Raw genomic sequence first — 18,287 nt, forward strand, 5'->3', positions numbered from 1 at the left:
ATATATATATATATATATATATATATATATATATATATATGGATAAAGATAAAACATCCTAAAACTGATAAACTATATCCGTGTTTTTGGGCCTCCATTGGCGCTTGAATCTTGCATAACAAACTCAAAGAATGGACTATCTTGTCTACAACGCAGAAAACCAAAATCTGTTGACCTAACCCCAGAGAAATAAAGGATGAACACATGATATAATCATGCAAGGTACGTGTGAGAATCTTGCCACATTGTTATAAGTGTTCATATAATATAAAAATACATCATGGTTAATGTGGGAAAAATCAAAACAAATGCGACGGTATTTTAAAATTTTGTTTCATTCTCTCATAAAAATAGTGATAATTGTAACAGTAATCCATGATAAATTAAGCGTCTTCTTGCATTTACATTATAACCACAAATATGACTATGATTTTGAGATTCTACTTTCAAACACAAAATGAAGTATTTTTGTATTAGAGAAAATATTTGAAGATGATGATAATTCTAACAATGACGACGACTACGAGGATGATGACATATTAACTTTAAAGGCTTTGATCACGATATGATACAGTAGTTCGTTATAGACATGATAGCGGTGACTGAATGGAGATTCGATATGGATTTTAAAAATATTGGTGCCATTAAATTACAAACGATGAGATTTTCTTATTTAAAAACTTTTCTTTAACATGTTTTCATAACATTTACTTTGTAAGATACGAAATAAACATCAATGCACACTTTGAATGTAAAATTTGATTCCAGAGCTACCAATAATAGAAATGAAATTTGTTGATCGAAATCACTCTCCAACAAAACGTTGACCGTTGATGACCAGGGAGAAACATTGGTCTAAGTGGGAAACAAATATTTCGATGCAATGCATTCTGGGCTTTTTAACCTCATAAGATACAATGATATTACATCACTACATATCTAAGTTTAGCCATTATTTTGTTTTACCAAGCCACGAGTCTGCATTTATATCTTGTACGGCTTCATCCGTCTATATGAATCCCTTAAATAAGTCGAGAATGATCTACAAAGGTAATTAATTTCTTGACCAATACAATACAAATTAAAATGCATTGCCTTTTTGTACGAAAACCTTATTGTATCTAGTTTTCCAGGTAAGGTCTCTTTGCAAATAAAATGAACGCGGCTGCAGATCATGCGTTAAGGTGTGATTTTGCTGGTAGCCAGTCACTTAAAGGTTATTTCCTTTACTTTTCTTCATAATTCGATACTCTTATTAAATCTTTCAATCTTAGTTAAGGGCAAAATTCAAAACATAATAAGCAAAAAGATAGAATTGGTACACTAGGAAATGTATATGTGCATCATCATCGTTGCTCTAGCCTCATTCACGATTAAGTTTCGTCACTTCCTTGAGAAATGTGATGCTAATATTAACTTTTTCAGTGGTGCAAATGCGCAGATTTACGGGAATGTGGATGATTAATAATAAGTAAATGAGAATTGTTTGGTGCCCGAAATGTGTAGAAAGAGGAATATGTTATGTGAGGTAGAAAAATCCTTTAGCTACAACACTTATGACCATTGTCATTAAACACATTGTCCAAAATTGACCGTGACTTGTCTGACAGTTTTTAGTCTCTCCAGCCGTACCTGGAATTAAAAATAAATATATATGAATGTTATTTGATTAGATTACCTCTTGACTAAAATAAAGTAATAGAAAGGGTCAGCAAAGTACTACAATTCATGGACTAGTACCTTTATGCCATAATGAAAGTCAAAATGATTAAGTGATGTATATATGTATGATGATGTGAACAAGATGGTCGCTATCGCATAACCGGCTTGAAGCAGCTGTTCCGTTTTTTTAGTGCCGTTTTCATGATATTTGTGCTTGTTGACTGTTTTCATCTTCGTTACTGTGTTCATTATGTATTGGCTGTTAAATTTGTAGATGTCTCTTCATCACCTTGTTTTGGAAACGAGAATAATTAGACTTTTTCTCAGCTGTCTTGCTCCACTGTTTTTGAACAAATCGCCATCACGTGATACTCGCCAGTCAATCCGTTTATGCTACGATGGGCCCTCATTAATTGCTTTAAATGTTCACTCCTCGGCTCTCCACACTACATTGTGTTCTAGACTAAACGAACTGGGACTAAATTCATCATTACCTAAATGTAAACAGAAGCGAAAAAAGAAACGTTGTTTCAAAGCTGGCCGGCGTACAACAGGAAGAAGAATTCCAGTTATCTCCCTTATTTAGGCACAACCATTTAAAAAAATTTCGACCGTTAATTTAGATAACCTAATTCAAATCCCAATTAATTCGTCAACCTTTGTGTCAACTATCCAAGAAATACCTCTGCGCATTGCATTATTCAATGCCCGGTCAGTAGGACCACCGGAAAAGCGCACAGAAGTAGTTAATTTTATCAACGACCAAAATGTTGACATATTTTTCGTGACAGAAACATGGCTAAGAACATCAGGCGATGAGCCCAAGTGTGCGGATCTAACACCCACTGGTTACTCCATCAAGTAGTTTATACGTAATTCTCGCGGAGGTGGAATTGCTGTCATCACAAAGAACTCCATGATAAAACATCTTAACTATACCACAACATTCAATTTCGACCACACATCGTTTGAACTAGTCCAAACCACACTCACACTGGAGCAAAGGTCAGTCCATCTTTTCTGCCAATACCGCCCTCCTCCTAGTAGAAAAAACATGCTGGCTGACTCTCTCTTCTTGGAGCAGTTTCCGAATCTCCTGGACTATGGAAATTCGATAGGTGGCAACCTGATTATTCTTGGAGATTTCAACTTTCACTTTGACTGTCCCGGAAACTCAAATACATCAAAACTCATTGATTCCATTAATGTTTTCAACCTCAAACAGTCAGTTAACCAACCCACCCATAAACATGGTCACATTTTAGACTGGATTCTTCATAGACCTGATGATAACATTCTACGGTCCTCCCTGGTATCCCATGACCATGCATCAGATCACCTCTGCATTATATGCCATCTTGACGTATCAGTCACTAACCCTCCACCTTTATCTGCTACTAAGAGAAACCTCCGTATGATAAATAGAACCAAACTAATGCACGACATCCAAGCTAACCTGACAACTTGCTTACGTCCTACCGCAGAACAACTTGATAACTGTGTGCGTTCATTACTTGACAAACATGTCCCAGCTACCAAGTGCAGAGTATCAATTCAAAAGTGTTCTCCATGGTATAGCAGTGTTAGGGACCAGCTTCGCACTGCTAAAAGAGACCGCCGCAAAGTTGAGAGGCTCTGGCTTTCCACCAGACTCACTATTTATAAGCAAATCCATGAAGTCGCTAAGAAGAATGTCACAAATATAGTCCATGCAGCGAAATCAGCCCACTACTCTACTAAGATCATGGAAAGATCCAGCTGCAAAGAGCTCTTCGAGATTACTAACAAGCTAATGTCAAGGAACAAATCAACACCACTTCCAACTATCTTCTCTCCAGTCGACCTTCCGGACATGTTTGCAAATTTCTTCCGTGACAAAGTACAAACCATTAGAGATAAGCTTGACACCACAATTTCAATTGACTCGTCGTCACCATACAGTTGGGATACAGAATTTGAGCGGCAACCATTAGCAGCATTTGATCCTGTCTCTATGGATTTCGTACGTACAATGGTGATGAAGAGTGCACCAAAGTCATGTGAACTTGATCCAATTCCAGCATCACTGTTGCTTGAGTACTTAGATCCAGTATTGCCTTCACTAACTGATGTTATTAATACCTCTCTCTTATCTGGGAAATTCCCATCATTTTTCAAAACTGCCATTGTAAAGCCTCTGCTGAAGAAACCAACACTAGACCATAACGATTTAAAGAACTACCCTCAGTTTCTAATCTCAGATTCATTTAAAAAATCTTAGAAAAGGTTGTCCTATCCCAGCTTGTATCTCATCTAAATTCAAATAGTCTTTTTAGCAATGTACAATCTGCATATCGCCCTTGCCATAGTACTGAAACTACTCTTCTTAAAGTAGTTAATGACATTCTCTCTGCGTTGGATAGCGGAAAGATTACAGTCCTCACCCTCCTTGATTTATCTGCAGCATTTGACACAATAGACCATGATATATTACTTCACCGTCTCCAGCATGTATTTGGCATTCGTGATACAGCCTTACTGTGGTTCAAGTCCTACTTGGTCAACATAATGTAAATTCTATCTGCAAATGGAATACACTCCAGCCCAGTTTATCTATGTTGTGGTGTTCCACAGGGGTCTGTTCTTGGACCTGTTCTATTCATTATGTACACTCAGCCGCTCTCAAGTGTTATAGATCATCATCCAGTGTCTCACCAATTGTACGCTGATGACACCCAAATATACAAATCTAGCCACCCAACAGAAGTTGATGCTACCATCCAAGGTGTAGAGAGGTGCATTTCTGATGTGAAATCATGGATGACTTGTAACAAACTGCAGATGAATGATGATAAAACTGAGGCCATTCTGATCACAATAAAAAAACTTTCTCATTCACATCCTTTACCTCAAACAATAAATATCAGCAACGCCAACATTAAATTCACATAATCAGTACGAAACCTAGGTGTTACTCTGGACAGTACTCTCACATTGCACCAACATGTCATGAACATATGCAAGGCTGCATATCTTGAGCTGAGACGCATCAGTTCAATTCGCAAATATCTTTCAGTTGAAGCCACTAAAACACTTGTGTGTTCATTAGTACTTTCAAGACTGGACTATTGTAACTCAATTCTGTCTGGTTCATCTCAATATCTACTCCAGAAACTTCAAAAAGTTCAAAACACAGCTGCTAAGATCATACTTAGAGTACCACGATCAGAGCACACCTCCCCGCTACTCTGTAGCCTACACTGGCTATCCATTCGATCCAGAATCAAACACAAAATTTGTTCTCTGTGCTACATTTCACTGTCGGACTCCAGTCCAACATACCTATCTGACCCCACCTATGTGTACACACCAGCAAGATACTTAAGCTCCTCTTCTGACAATCGTATACTCATTATTCCCACTATGAAAACAAAGCCATATGGACAGCGTTCTTTTTCATACCAGGGCCCAGCAACGTGGAATGAATTGCCAACTGAACTTAGACACAAAGACACAGGGATCCCATTCAAGAGTGTTCTCAAATCTCACTTATTTCGACTACAAGAACAAACTTAAAGACCTAATAATGTTTCCTACCTGAAATATTCTCAGCATATTTTTTTTATTTTTTACTGTTTTGCTAATTTCATGTTGTTTGTTTTTGTAATAATATTACTATGTTTCTTATCTTATAGGTGTTGTCTAATGTTGTAAAGCGCTTAGAGCTTTTAAAGATTAGGCGCTATACAAAGTCCTCATTATTATTATTATTATTATCATTATTATTATTATTATTATTATATATATATATATATATATATATATATATATATATATATATATATATATATATATATATATATATATATATATATATATATATATATGTATACCTTGAATAAACATAAATATATTATGATTCAATTTTAAGACTCGGATGCTTTTCCATTTAATTTATAGTCACTAAAAAGGGAAGAACTGAGAACTGTTTCAATGCCCTTAAACTTATACCTTTAGCCGACAACAAAACAAGATCTATTTTTTATAAGAAAAAACGTTGATATTCATAAATATGTCAGTGTCGAAAATGTCAGTTTTAAGTAATCTCCCTATACCTTATATGTCATCATTATTTAATAAAGTCTTACAAAACTGTAAGGGACAAAAATGACATAGATTATCAGCATAATTTATGTATTTTAATGACGTTAATGAGTAAGATATATTTTTGATACTATAATTTGATGGATATAAAACAAGTTGACCGTTACATGAGAATGTTTAATCTACCTACCTCTCTTGTCCGGATTTGACTTTTCCTCTGAAAGAGATTGAAATTTGTTTGACTTAGTAATTTTATCTTAACTTTTAAAGGGACATATACGACACTAGTATCATTAAATACTTCTATATATTCTCATACAAATAAAACAAATGTAATAACAACAAACGGAACTATGTCAAGATTGGAACAGAGTAATTTGGAAATACCACTTCCAGCTGTTATCACTAGGATTAATATATTGAGACGAGTAGTAGTATTAAAGCAAGTGTGTAAATATCATTTAGTTAATCTTAATATTTGGGGTAAATCATCACCTTAACTTTCAAAAATCTTAAGTAATCGGGACCGGTACAATGCAACGTAGTATGAAAATAAAATTATTGAACAAATAAAAAAAGGCTTGATCGTTTGGACATCATCATTAAAAATATCATGCAATGTGTTTAACTTTAATTATTAAAAGGTATGCAATACGTGTTAGATAGATAGTATGTTCTGGCCTTCATGGACCTAATGAGGATTAGAAACCTACTAAATTAGATAAACATACCATATACAGTGTATTCTACAAAATCGCATACCCTTTAATATTGCATAACACAGGTGCTTCTGTAAGATTTCCATGAGCAGATAGGTTGGCACTTAATTATGAATCAGTTTGGCGTCGAATAAACATCTTTTATTTGAATGTTCCTTATGTTCGTCCATCCATTTCTCTCAAAACTATTTGCATTTATGCATATAAAGCGGAATTACCTAAAGTAGTTGCTCTTCGGAGCCATGCATAAACCGAAGTGCCTCTGAATGACACAATGTCATTTACTTAAAACAATATTGTTCAGTACAAGACAACGGAACAACCAAATATCACTGACCTTTGTTTGATTTAGAAATAATGATTAGTGACTTTATATGACAGGCCTGATTTCACTCAACATCTCAAATTTTCATCCTCATTTTAAATTCATCAATTTTTTCTAATTCCTTTGTTAGAAATTTTAGTTTTCCAGGAATATTATGTAGAAATTTAGGATCAACATATCTTCCACTTTCCTTAAATAGGTCGTCTTGTTTTATCTCCGTGGAAAACTATTATTATTTCCTAATATGAGGAATTTCTCAAATGGTCTTTATTTATTTCTTTTAGAAATAATGCAAGGATATCGAAATTGTATCATTTTAAAATTAGAAATGTGTTTTCGATTCTTTGTCTTCTATCTCTCGCACAACCCCCAATATTGTCAGACCCATCTTAAGTATGATAATGCAAAAGTTCTGTTCCAGAGTCATGTTTGAGAATGTATGTGAAACTTGAGCCTTAACTACTGAGTCTAATGTGTAGGGTGTCATATCTAAAAGATGCATTTGGTTTACATGCTGGGTCATGAGTACCACTGATGGGTCTGCTTGATTCTTTATGCTTCGTGCCTTCGCCTTACCCTCCGGTTGCGTACTACACTGCTGCATTTCAACATTTCCTTACGGACATAATTATTTTGTACGAAAACCATTTCTCCATAGTGTTAAGATGTTTATATCTGTTAGTACAGTCCTGTAAATTGTTAAAAGTTTCTGTGCAATACTTAGTACAAGAAGGGTATATATTGCAAGGATTGATTTGTAGCGTATAGGGTTGATCAAATTTTATATAATTTGGTCACAGCTTATATGAAAGGCATATCAAAATAAGTAAAGGATAGTGATTTACATTTTCAGAGGTCGCGTATACTCACCGCTTAACACTATCACTTTTTTACTTGCTATTAGTAAGTCAGAATTTCGACACACGTATGTTCCTGTATCAACAGTAGAACTATTTTCGATTTCCAAGACACTTGTTACCATACGGTTTGCTAAAGAGCTCTGTTCTTCAATTGAAATTCGTTTATAACGGGACGGTTTTAATGGATTCCCATCTTTGAACCAATCTATATCCTGAGACATTTCTTGGACACCACTGACATTGCACATCAGCCTGAGAATTTCTCCACTGTTAATAAACTCCTTGCCTTCCAGTAAAATATCTGAAAGAACATAAAATTGGGGATTGATAGTTGCTGATCAAAGTATAGTTGATATTAAGAGTGCATGTACCTGAACACAAAGCAAAAGATGATAGCAGTGCAGAAACAACAAAATAAGCTAGATAATTCTGCACCAAGGTGCGGCAGGTGTAAGGCTTGTAAGTTTACACAGTAATAATATATTTCATCTTTTTCTGATTTAAAAGGCTTGTAGCGACACGCCTTCGAGTGCCAAGGTAAATACATTAACTTGATTGTATTTAATGCACTAGGTTATTTCTATCCTTCAAGGTACGCTCATGCGCATTACCGTCCCCACAATATCTATAACTTCAATGCCTTTCTAAAGGTTCATTCAGACTTAGTTCTTGGAGTATTTATTGATGGCAATTCATTACAAGTTAAAATTTTAATGATTGGACATTGATCTTCCACATTTTTATTATTGAAGAAATTAACAATAAAATCCCCATCCTGATCTTGTCTTCTGTGCATATTTTATTTCACAACCGTCTTCCCAGCTTTAATTTATGACACAACAAATAATTTTAAAATACAGCTGGTACATCCACTTAAAAACCTCTATCTGACATTTTTTTTACATTTTTCAATTGGCCAAAGTATGAAAGTCTTCAAACAAGAGATCTCAACAACTATAGGAGAGAAAGGCACACAGACTAATACATGAAGTATTTGTATTATCATCCACATGAATAGAAGTAAGTATGTTATTATCTATATAAATATAAGTATTTATATTATAATCGACAGTAATAGAAGTAAATATGTTATTATCTACATAAATATAAGTATTTATATTATAATCGACAGTAATAGAAGTAAATATGTTATTATCTAAATAGAAGTATTTATGTTATAATCGACAGTAATAGAAGACACGTTTAAGATGTCTGGTTTAGATATCATCTGAACGACCACAATATGGCAAATATGGATCTCTCCTCTATAACCTACAAATTCCTCACTGCTAATCACGGATCTAATTAAAAATATCAGTTCCAAAATTATTTGTTTTTATCCATAAAATAATTGTAAAAGTTTCATACCGTCATTCTTCAAGAATCCGGAAATTAGTATTTGGTTTTATAACAGTTGTGTGTCAATTACAGTGTTTCATAATCTTGCAAATGTTATGACCTTATGCCTAGATTATAAAATGTATGTATATACCAGGGATCGATGCAAACAAGTACAGGATGCCCGACGAGATTGTATTTGATGACGGGTGTGAAAATGGTAGAGCAATATCGAATACTCACCCGGATTATGTGGATTTATATCTGTAAGGAACAAAAGCAAATGTGAGCTCTTAAAATTGTCACCAATATAATCAGAGAGAGAGAGAGAGAGAGAGAGAGAGAGAGAGAGAGGAGTGTATAAAGCTACTAGAAACTGGAATGAAATATTCAATCTCCCCAAATCTTAATGTGGTGTTTTATGTCTATGATATTATCAGTGTATAAACAATAGAAAATACAATGAATTAGTACATCTTATGTTTATTGCAAACACACATATATATTCTCTAAATCTCATGTTGCCTTAATAATTTAAATAATTATATTTTACTATACTCACTTACCCCTAAATAATCATAAACTTGATAGTTGAACGTATGAATTAATATAATGTATTCGTGTTAAGTGTTTACTTGCAAAATGTATGAACATTTTTTAACATCCCACAAAGAATCTTTTGGCATTAAGGTGGATTGCCCTCTATCCCGGTGTTATCTTTTAAACAAATCTGATGAAACTATTACTTACTTTGTAAATGTCTCAACTTAGAACTTTCGCTTAGGTTTGTTTCTTGAAATAAAAAGAAAACCTTCATTAAAATTAGTTCAAAACGTGATTGATGAAACGAGGATTTTAGCCTTCTCTATCAAAGTAGGATATGCAAAATAGCAGCAAACTAGCATATAAAGGTAATAATTAATGTGAATTGAGTATTATTTATTTAATCGTAAAATTATAAAATTCAATTATTATTTGTGTACTCACACATGCTTTTACTAATGCATTCATACATCGGCAAAACTGGTGCTATTATGAGTGGCCTATTTGCGTATCTTTGCGAAATCTTAGAGAATCTTCCATGCTACAGATTGCAATGGTTACATACTTCTGAAAATTCATTTGTGTCCATACATTGTTTCATCAAATTTCGCCTGCGCTCACGAGAGAGAGAGAGAGAGAGAGAGAGAGAGAGAGAAAACTCACTGTTGACTGTTAGTAATATATGCCGTATGAGTTTATTTTTGGAGCTGACTTGACATTCGTACACGCCCTCATCTGACGGTTGAACATCCTGTATTACGAGATTAAACTCTCGGCGGGTTGGTGAGAAACTGACATTAAATCGTTTATCTGGAGAATAAATAAATGTCCCGACACTAATGGGATGGGGATCAGACGCCTTTCTCCAAACAACCTGTAAAAGAAATACCATATATGTATATTTATTCTAGACTCCTTTAGTATTAACTAATTATCAACTGAAAGCAAATTACAGATTCGTTTCCAGTCATTATTTTAGTAAGACATCATATCAAAAACATAACATAACGAGAACCATTGATTATGTTACTTTCATATGTATTCACTGAATCATTCTACATCAGACTGGCGTTGATCGTAGAACAAAACTACTAATGTAGTAATCATTTAAGGAATTATACCAAATCAATAGCATAAACTTATTGCCACAACACGAAATAGCATTAGAGTCAGCCGAACCTAGCACATCATTTTGAAACCATAACAAATTTAACTTTTTTACTTGAAACACGATAACTACTTTCAATAAAGTCGTTGCAGATTTAAAGACACAGTTGATATCTAAAGACGTCTGGGTACTAGAAAACAATTTATGCCGAAATTGTTTACTTAATTTTGATCGGATCTTCAGTTCAAGGGGTTATGTTTATGAAAAGACATGGACAATTTGAATCATATCAGTAAATAAAATTAGAAAGGAATTTTCATATCATAAATCGCGCAATAATTTTAACAAATGCCCGAGTTGTTTCCAGCGTAGCTGCGTGATATCATGGCGTGGCAGACATCTGCACTTTGGCAGATAAATAAGCTTCACATGTATGTAATAATAAATTGTAGCATCGGATAAACAGAACATGGGGATAAACCTAGGGTGTGTTGTTTAATTCAAAATTTGCTGCAAGCCAAGAAATCGTCTGGTTTAGATATCTCATAGCTGAATCAAACGAGGCGTCCGGTTGCCTTTCCCCACTCCATCTGGATGATAAGAAATACCGAACGATTTGATAACTATAACATAAATACTCACAAGCAACATGACTATCTGCATTTTTGCATGTTATGATTACAAAAACATGAATCCTGCAATGGATGACAACATATATCAGGTGAAATTGAAACTATTTCCATGAATTGTTTCCGTAGCAGTAGGAAGTTCATTCTTGTAGGTTAAATCACCAGTAAAGATAAAAAGGAAGAAAATACATTTTTTTTTAACTTTGTGCTTGATTTCATTTGTCTTTCAAACCGGATTCTTCAGCAGATCATACTGTCAGGAACATTAAAGTAATTTTAGTTTATCACAACGTAAGATCTGGGTTTACGCAGTTTTGAAAGCAGTTGGGGAGGGATTCAGAAAAAAGACGTACACTCAATAAGAGAAACAATATTTATCGTTTTTCTTTTGCTATTTTTTTGTATTTTGCTTTTCGTTTTCTGATTTGGGGTGGTCATGGTGAGGATTCAGAGGGATGGTATCTGTATCCTACCTTCAACAAGAGCGATCCCACCATTCTCCCACGAGGTAGGTCTAGTCGTTCGCGTGTGTGGGTACGTGCAATGTTCGGCATGGCTTGCTAATGACTCCTGATAGAGCGTGGTTTTGCATGGTTAGATGGTCTTTGAATTTTTTTATATGAATATACAGACGCGCGTGAGTTTAATTCTGAATAAAAATCTGGACCTTGCGTGAGTAGGGGGTACCAGCGTGTGTGGGTGACTGGACACTGTGAGTGTGGCAAAACGCTTCTCATCTCCACTAAAGAATTCATGGCCGCAGTGAGATCTGTACGAAGACTAGCGATCTGGTCAGATTTTGACACGGTCATTTGGGCAAGTAATTCCACTGCAGATATTATCTATATTGGTGAGCTTTGCAGCAAGCTCGGCAAATTTTATGTTGATTACCTCGGGTTTTATAAAAAAAAATGTTGGGGGTTAAAACGGACGTTATTGCGCACATCCGTGATAGATAGAATATCAACAGAGAACTGAGCAAGACTATTGGGAAAAAATAATGCAATACGAGCCCCCTTATTCAAGAAAAATAACCAATTTAAATTAATAACAATTCATATCGGCAACTCCAATTCAATCTAAGTTATATCATCAGAATCCAATTGCAGTGTCTAATTTGGATTTAATTCATCATAATAACGAGTGTTGAAAAGAGAGCAATATCCACGACTGACCCTCTCGTGACCCTTGTATCACGTCTTACTATTCTCTAGTCTTCCTATTCTGAACGCTTCATCTCTTCTGGACTTCTTAGTCTTTTATTCTGAATACGACATCTATTTCCGGACTTCCGACTTCCGTCTTCGGACTGTCCTGTCTCTTCCAGACAGCTGTTTCCTTAATGCTGTTTTCTTTCAGAAATTTTGCGTCCTAGCACTAAACCATGTCTTTTCTTACAAGACATTCACCTGGTCCCCTTTTCTTGTTTAACAAGGAACGTACTATTCCTTTTAGGCTTCCACGGAACCAAACATATCCTCTTCCAGGATTTTCGGACTAAAGAATTCACACCAGGTCCTCACTTTAAATTCACATTGCTTCCTAAGTGTACGCCTTAATTTACTCTGACCAATCATACGCAGCGGTTCCTACATTATTCTCAAGATAATCATTTCTTCCGACAGATTTTGGACAGCATAGAATCTCTGAGCTATGTTGCATATCAATTTCATTTGAAAATGATTATTTGACATGGGTTCCTATCAAGTGGTTGTGGTTGGTAGCTCAAATATTCACTTTCTCAGGACAGTGTTGCCATGCCCTGTTCAAATCTCAATGAGTCGTAGATGTTGGCCTTTCAAGTTTAACACTGACAATGGGGGGAGGGGGGAGAAAAGCAGATTTTCGGACTAAATAATTCCGAGCCAGGTCCTCACTTTATATTCACAATACTTCCTAAGTGTAAGCCTTAATTTACTCTGACCAATCATACGCAGCGGTTCCTACATTTTTCACAAGATAATCATTTCTTCCGACAGATTTTGGACAGCATAGAATCTCTGAACTACGTTGCATATCAATTTCATTTTAAAATGATTATTTGACAAATCTCAATGAGTCGTAGATGTTGGCCTTTCAAGTTTAACACTGACAATGGGGAGGGGGGGGGGGAGAGAAAAGCAGAAAGGTCGAAGTGCCTCTTCACAAAGTCTTTTCTGGCTTAAATGTGATACAATTTTAACGCTCAATGCATTCACCTTTAAGGCTTAATACTATTCAAAATTCGACACTTTACAGGCTTCATTACCCATCTTTAAACAGGCTTTCAAAACGGCATAGAAAGTTCTAAGAGATGTCCCGGAAAAGCTAACTGAGAACTATGCTAAAGTATATAAAGATTTTCTGACAGAGAAGCACAAATCAAGATTTACATTGAAACCCATGTAGACGGTATTTATTCCTGATTGGAAAAAGATTGCATATAGCTGTAACATATTTTGTAATTCATTGTTTGCAGCCAAAAAGGTAATCCAGTATTGTCAGTATATGTATGTATGTATTTGAAGAAGAGAGTGTGGAAAAGTGGTTCTCTTTTATGCTTTCTATTATATTTTGATAATTAACAATTAGTTGGTATATATATATATATATATATATATATATATATATATATATATATATATATATATATATATATATATATATATATATATATATATATATTACATAATACCTAAAGTCTGATTTACATTATTTTTAATTAATAATTGATTAGTCAAGTACTTGAATCCAACTTTATTTGACAGAAGATAAGGATATATGTCACGTATATTGCAGACCACACAAGATGGAAGTATTCTTCTATTTCACTTTCCAAGGCGATGACAGATCCAACTTACAAATTTGCGATGAGCTGCATATATGTCCTGGAAAAGAAGAAAAAATTGTTAATTAAGTTGTTTTTCAAAACATTATTTTCGTCAGTCCTAATGGTCGATAATACGGTTTACATTAAATATGTACAAGAATTTGCCAACAATGATTTGAAAAACAGCTTTAACATTGAATTTTTGTACATTTTTGTTGGATTTTCCTGCACGGTACATTATAAATAGTGAAGCGTGAAGTATGCATAGACGTGTGAATTCTCAACTCAGCTTTACACGTTTTCTTGCATTGTGATGCAAGTTCTATCTTATTTCATGAACTTTTTCCGATATTGGGAAACTTCCCCCTTTTCTTGCAAAACCAGACAGCTGGAGTTGTTATGCTTTATCGGTTCTAAACTAAACACAGAATGCCTTTGAAAGTGTTCGTTCTCTTCAGTTCTAATTCTATTACCACGATTGATACCCATAACTTAAAAATCAGTGTAGAAACAAATGTCCTAAAAAGACTTACTCATTCATGGGTTCATTGTCATTCAAAGGACCATCTGGGTCAACCATTGTAATGAATACAAGCTAAACACAGTATATATTCAAGCAAGTAGCGTATAATTCATTATGTAATTAATGCACGCAATGCCCACATTATCCATCTTAGTACTTAGGAACAGTGAAACACACACACTCATCTTTAGAAGGCATATACTTCCATGCTCACAATCACACCTGCAAAATGAGACAAACACCCAGGTATGAGATTTGAACAAAATCGTGATATTTACCCTAGAACTGAGTAGCAAACTCCACATCTTAAGGTGCTATTCTCTCTCTCTCTCTCTGTGACATACATACATTAATTATACAAAGATACATATTTTTAAAAGTAAAACTGACTACACTAACTATGCATGCACAGATGCATACCATATATTGTAAACTCGGTCTAAGACGCTAACATTAACAACACTTGAATACATGTGCTTGCCAATCAAGATACTCATAATACATATTATACACTGGGCAAAATATATCTGATCTTAGAGATTGTCCACAACTTATTTCTTCTTGATTTTGACCTTTATATTTTATTATACATGTATAGAGTGTAGAATCAAGGAAAAAATGTGCTTTCTCGTTTATAAAGTTTACAAAATCGGGCATGGGGAGGGCGACAAATGATTAGGAGGGTGTGTCAGCCAAAGACACTTGCGTATGTACAACCAAATGGTTACGGTGTTATTAATAACCCATATTAAACAAATGAACAAACCTTTCCTTGACAAGTAAATATTTTGGTTTGATGCGGTGATGCAAGAGTCAGCATAATGTCATATTGTATATTGGTCTGGATTTTACTAAGGGAGGTGGAATAGAAATTATTCGTGGTACAGTTGAGCTGATGCATTGTCTTTCAATACACAGATCCCGAAAACATCAACAGTGGCCATATTTGTGGTTTGTTGGCAGATTTTACTGTTGATTTTATATGGCTTTCGAAAATTCAATTGAATTCATTGCATCTCAAGAAACTGTTACAAAACATATACACATTATCAGAGTGCAAATGAGGCTTTGATTCATTATCTATATTTGGAATTTATAAGTTGATTTGTACTCAGTGTGGCCGTATTCAACATATCCAGTGTTAGTGGTCGCATATCAGAATAACTGCCAGATTGCGCATCTTGCAGGTAAAATGGACAGAAGACTGTTTTCTAGTGACCTTATCGGAAACCATCTATAGCTGGTAAAGAAGTCATGGTTGTTTTAGGAACGTCTATTACAAAATTATCTAACTCTGAGGTCTTCACTTTAAGTTTCATATAAAACTAGGTATGATGAACACAAATATCATACAGTGAAGATCTTTCAGCAGCATATACTATGCTAATGCAGTTGATAAATCCATATATACCTATATATTGTATGCCGGTCCATTCCAGCTGGAGTCCTAAACTCTTATAAGTTGAATAACGCTGCACAATGGTTATAGTTGTACTGATGTTGCAGTAAACCACATACACACATATATTCATTGAATACAAAATATTTAAACTGCAATTTTTCTTGTAACAAGATATATTATAGTATGACAAGTGAAAATTTAACTAAGATTTTGGTAAGCCTACAAAATATATTATTTATTGGCTAGCAATATAGGTCACTGTTGACATATTTAACAGCCATGTGGCCGTACTATCTTTCATCCACTATTAATGTACGATGTATTTCATGCCTTTTTCATCATAACTATTGGGCATGAATTAACAAATATATTAGTCCTACATTAAATAAACCATGTCTCATTTCGCTAACCATGAGTATATTTTAAATTATTTAGGAATTTCTAAATATGGTATTGTTCTCCGCGGATCTAAATGCGGAAAATACACTCTAAATGAAAATTAATAGACGGTACTATTATTAGATGCTAGTTATTCATGCATAACGGTACTATTGTTAGACTATAAATACACATGAATAGTATCAGTATGGTGTATCTACAAACCAATGTGTGTTTGCCATTCTTCCTCCATCACTTGAAGATTGAGACTGCATCGGACTCTCATCATCATCAATGTTAGCAAAAGCAGAGTCATCCATAAATGGTTCAAATTGTTACGGATCGATGTCTGTTTCGCTGGACATGTTATTGTTTGTATTCCGAGGACTGGCTAGTATTGCGTCTCAGGACCACGTGATCTGTTGTCTCATCAAAACTCGAAACAACTCGGCAATATGCGGAATCGTGGGGACTTTTCGTAATATAATCACTATACTTCCACGATATTTTTTAAATAAACAATAAAGTCGAATTAAACTTTGTGGAGAATTAGATACATAAAAAGAAAACTTCCTTTCTAGCCTACTTTTAAACCAGCTAATGCGATTTGATAAAAGACCGTGACTGTAACTCAGAAAATGATTTCAGAGCTTGTACCGTTACAACCAATCGAAGACAAATTTGTTCGATATCTGTAAGCACCAGAATAGCTGAAGGCGGGAAACAACGACATATCAATGACCCCGTGACACAGTCAAACCCACATATATTGGTTTTGTCAGTTTGAGTTTTGAGTTGTTACTGTGAACGGAAAGAAGTCCACCATCAGAGATTTTTTGGACTCAAAGGCCGAGTCCTCAATGAGCTTTGGAAGACTGTTCTGCTCACTGTCACAGACAAGATCGACTCGACGTCGTTTGCACAGATTTGCCATTTTGACAAACACGCCATTGACCATGACTTCGAAAAGGCCTTTTTCAAATTCATTGGTGGCCTTTGTACGTGGGTCCATTATCCATCTGAACAAACGACGACATCCAAGCTTGTGACTAAATCCAACAGCTCGATGAATCCTAATAAAAACATTTCCCAGTCGCAAATACAACTGCAGAGTTCGCATGTACAATTCATACTTGTTTTAATCCGATGACTCGCTACCAATTTAGCACATTTGGTGCATTTGCGACAGGACTCATCACTGATCGAACACTGATATAGGAACAACCACGTACCGGCACCGACAGTGGTACTGGAGCCAGCGGATAATCACCGTGTGCCTCGTATAAATGCTCGGGATTTTCCAACGAAACTTTAAAGAAGAATCCGTAGTCCATGTGGATGTTATGATCGTTTTATAGATGAATGTGCGAAGGATCGATCTACTGAAATTCACCAACCGGAAGTAGCTGCATCATGGCCAATTCCTACAAATGTTTGGTATTGAGACACATCATGTGATTATTGGGGTCAGCAGGGTTATACCATGTCACGTTGGCGTTGTTGGCACTATCGAATCTGTGACTTGACATGGGTGATCGCTCGATAAAAAGATGCTGGTCAATATCAGTGAGCAATTCGAGCTCGATTTTGATCTTGAAGAACAACCCGGTGACGAAGAGTAATACGCGGCATCGTGCTCGTACAAGTACATGGCGGTGTCACAAAATGCTCTAAACACATTATCGAGTAATAATAACACATTCGTGCGGAAATACAGCTCGTGTTAATAACCCAGGTTTCGCAATCGAACGCAGACTAAACTTTCTTTGCGGTGTCATTATTATTGGGTAAAATTTTCATGTGACAAAGATTAATAAAACACCTCGATCGGTGGCAACTGAGTTTCAGAAAATCTGTTCCAGTTGTATATGTACTCATAGGAGATAGAAGCCTTTCCTCATTTTCAAG

General features: G+C 35.1%; 1 protein-coding gene across 1 annotated transcript in view; it reads right to left on the bottom strand.

Annotated features, from left to right (window-relative positions):
- Positions 1-316: 316 nt before the first annotated feature.
- Positions 317-18,287, bottom strand: part of LOC149770180 (kin of IRRE-like protein 2) — a 94,564-nt gene continuing 76,593 nt past the window's right edge. The window contains exons 3-8 of the mRNA XM_089949273.1: positions 10,194-10,404; positions 9,738-9,779; positions 9,231-9,251; positions 7,660-7,950; positions 5,936-5,962; positions 317-1,632 (exon numbers count right to left, since the gene is read on the bottom strand). Of these exons, the coding sequence (XP_089805399.1) occupies positions 1,520-1,632; positions 5,936-5,962; positions 7,660-7,950; positions 9,231-9,251; positions 9,738-9,779; positions 10,194-10,404 (705 nt within the window). The 3' untranslated portion in view covers positions 317-1,519. The remainder of the gene's footprint in view (positions 1,633-5,935; positions 5,963-7,659; positions 7,951-9,230; positions 9,252-9,737; positions 9,780-10,193; positions 10,405-18,287) is intronic.

The sequence above is a fragment of the Sinohyriopsis cumingii genome, unplaced genomic scaffold (assembly GCF_028554795.1).
Source record: "Sinohyriopsis cumingii isolate HCF-2022 unplaced genomic scaffold, ASM2855479v2 utg002530l, whole genome shotgun sequence".
In the NCBI taxonomy this organism is placed as follows: domain Eukaryota; kingdom Metazoa; phylum Mollusca; class Bivalvia; order Unionida; family Unionidae; genus Sinohyriopsis; species Sinohyriopsis cumingii.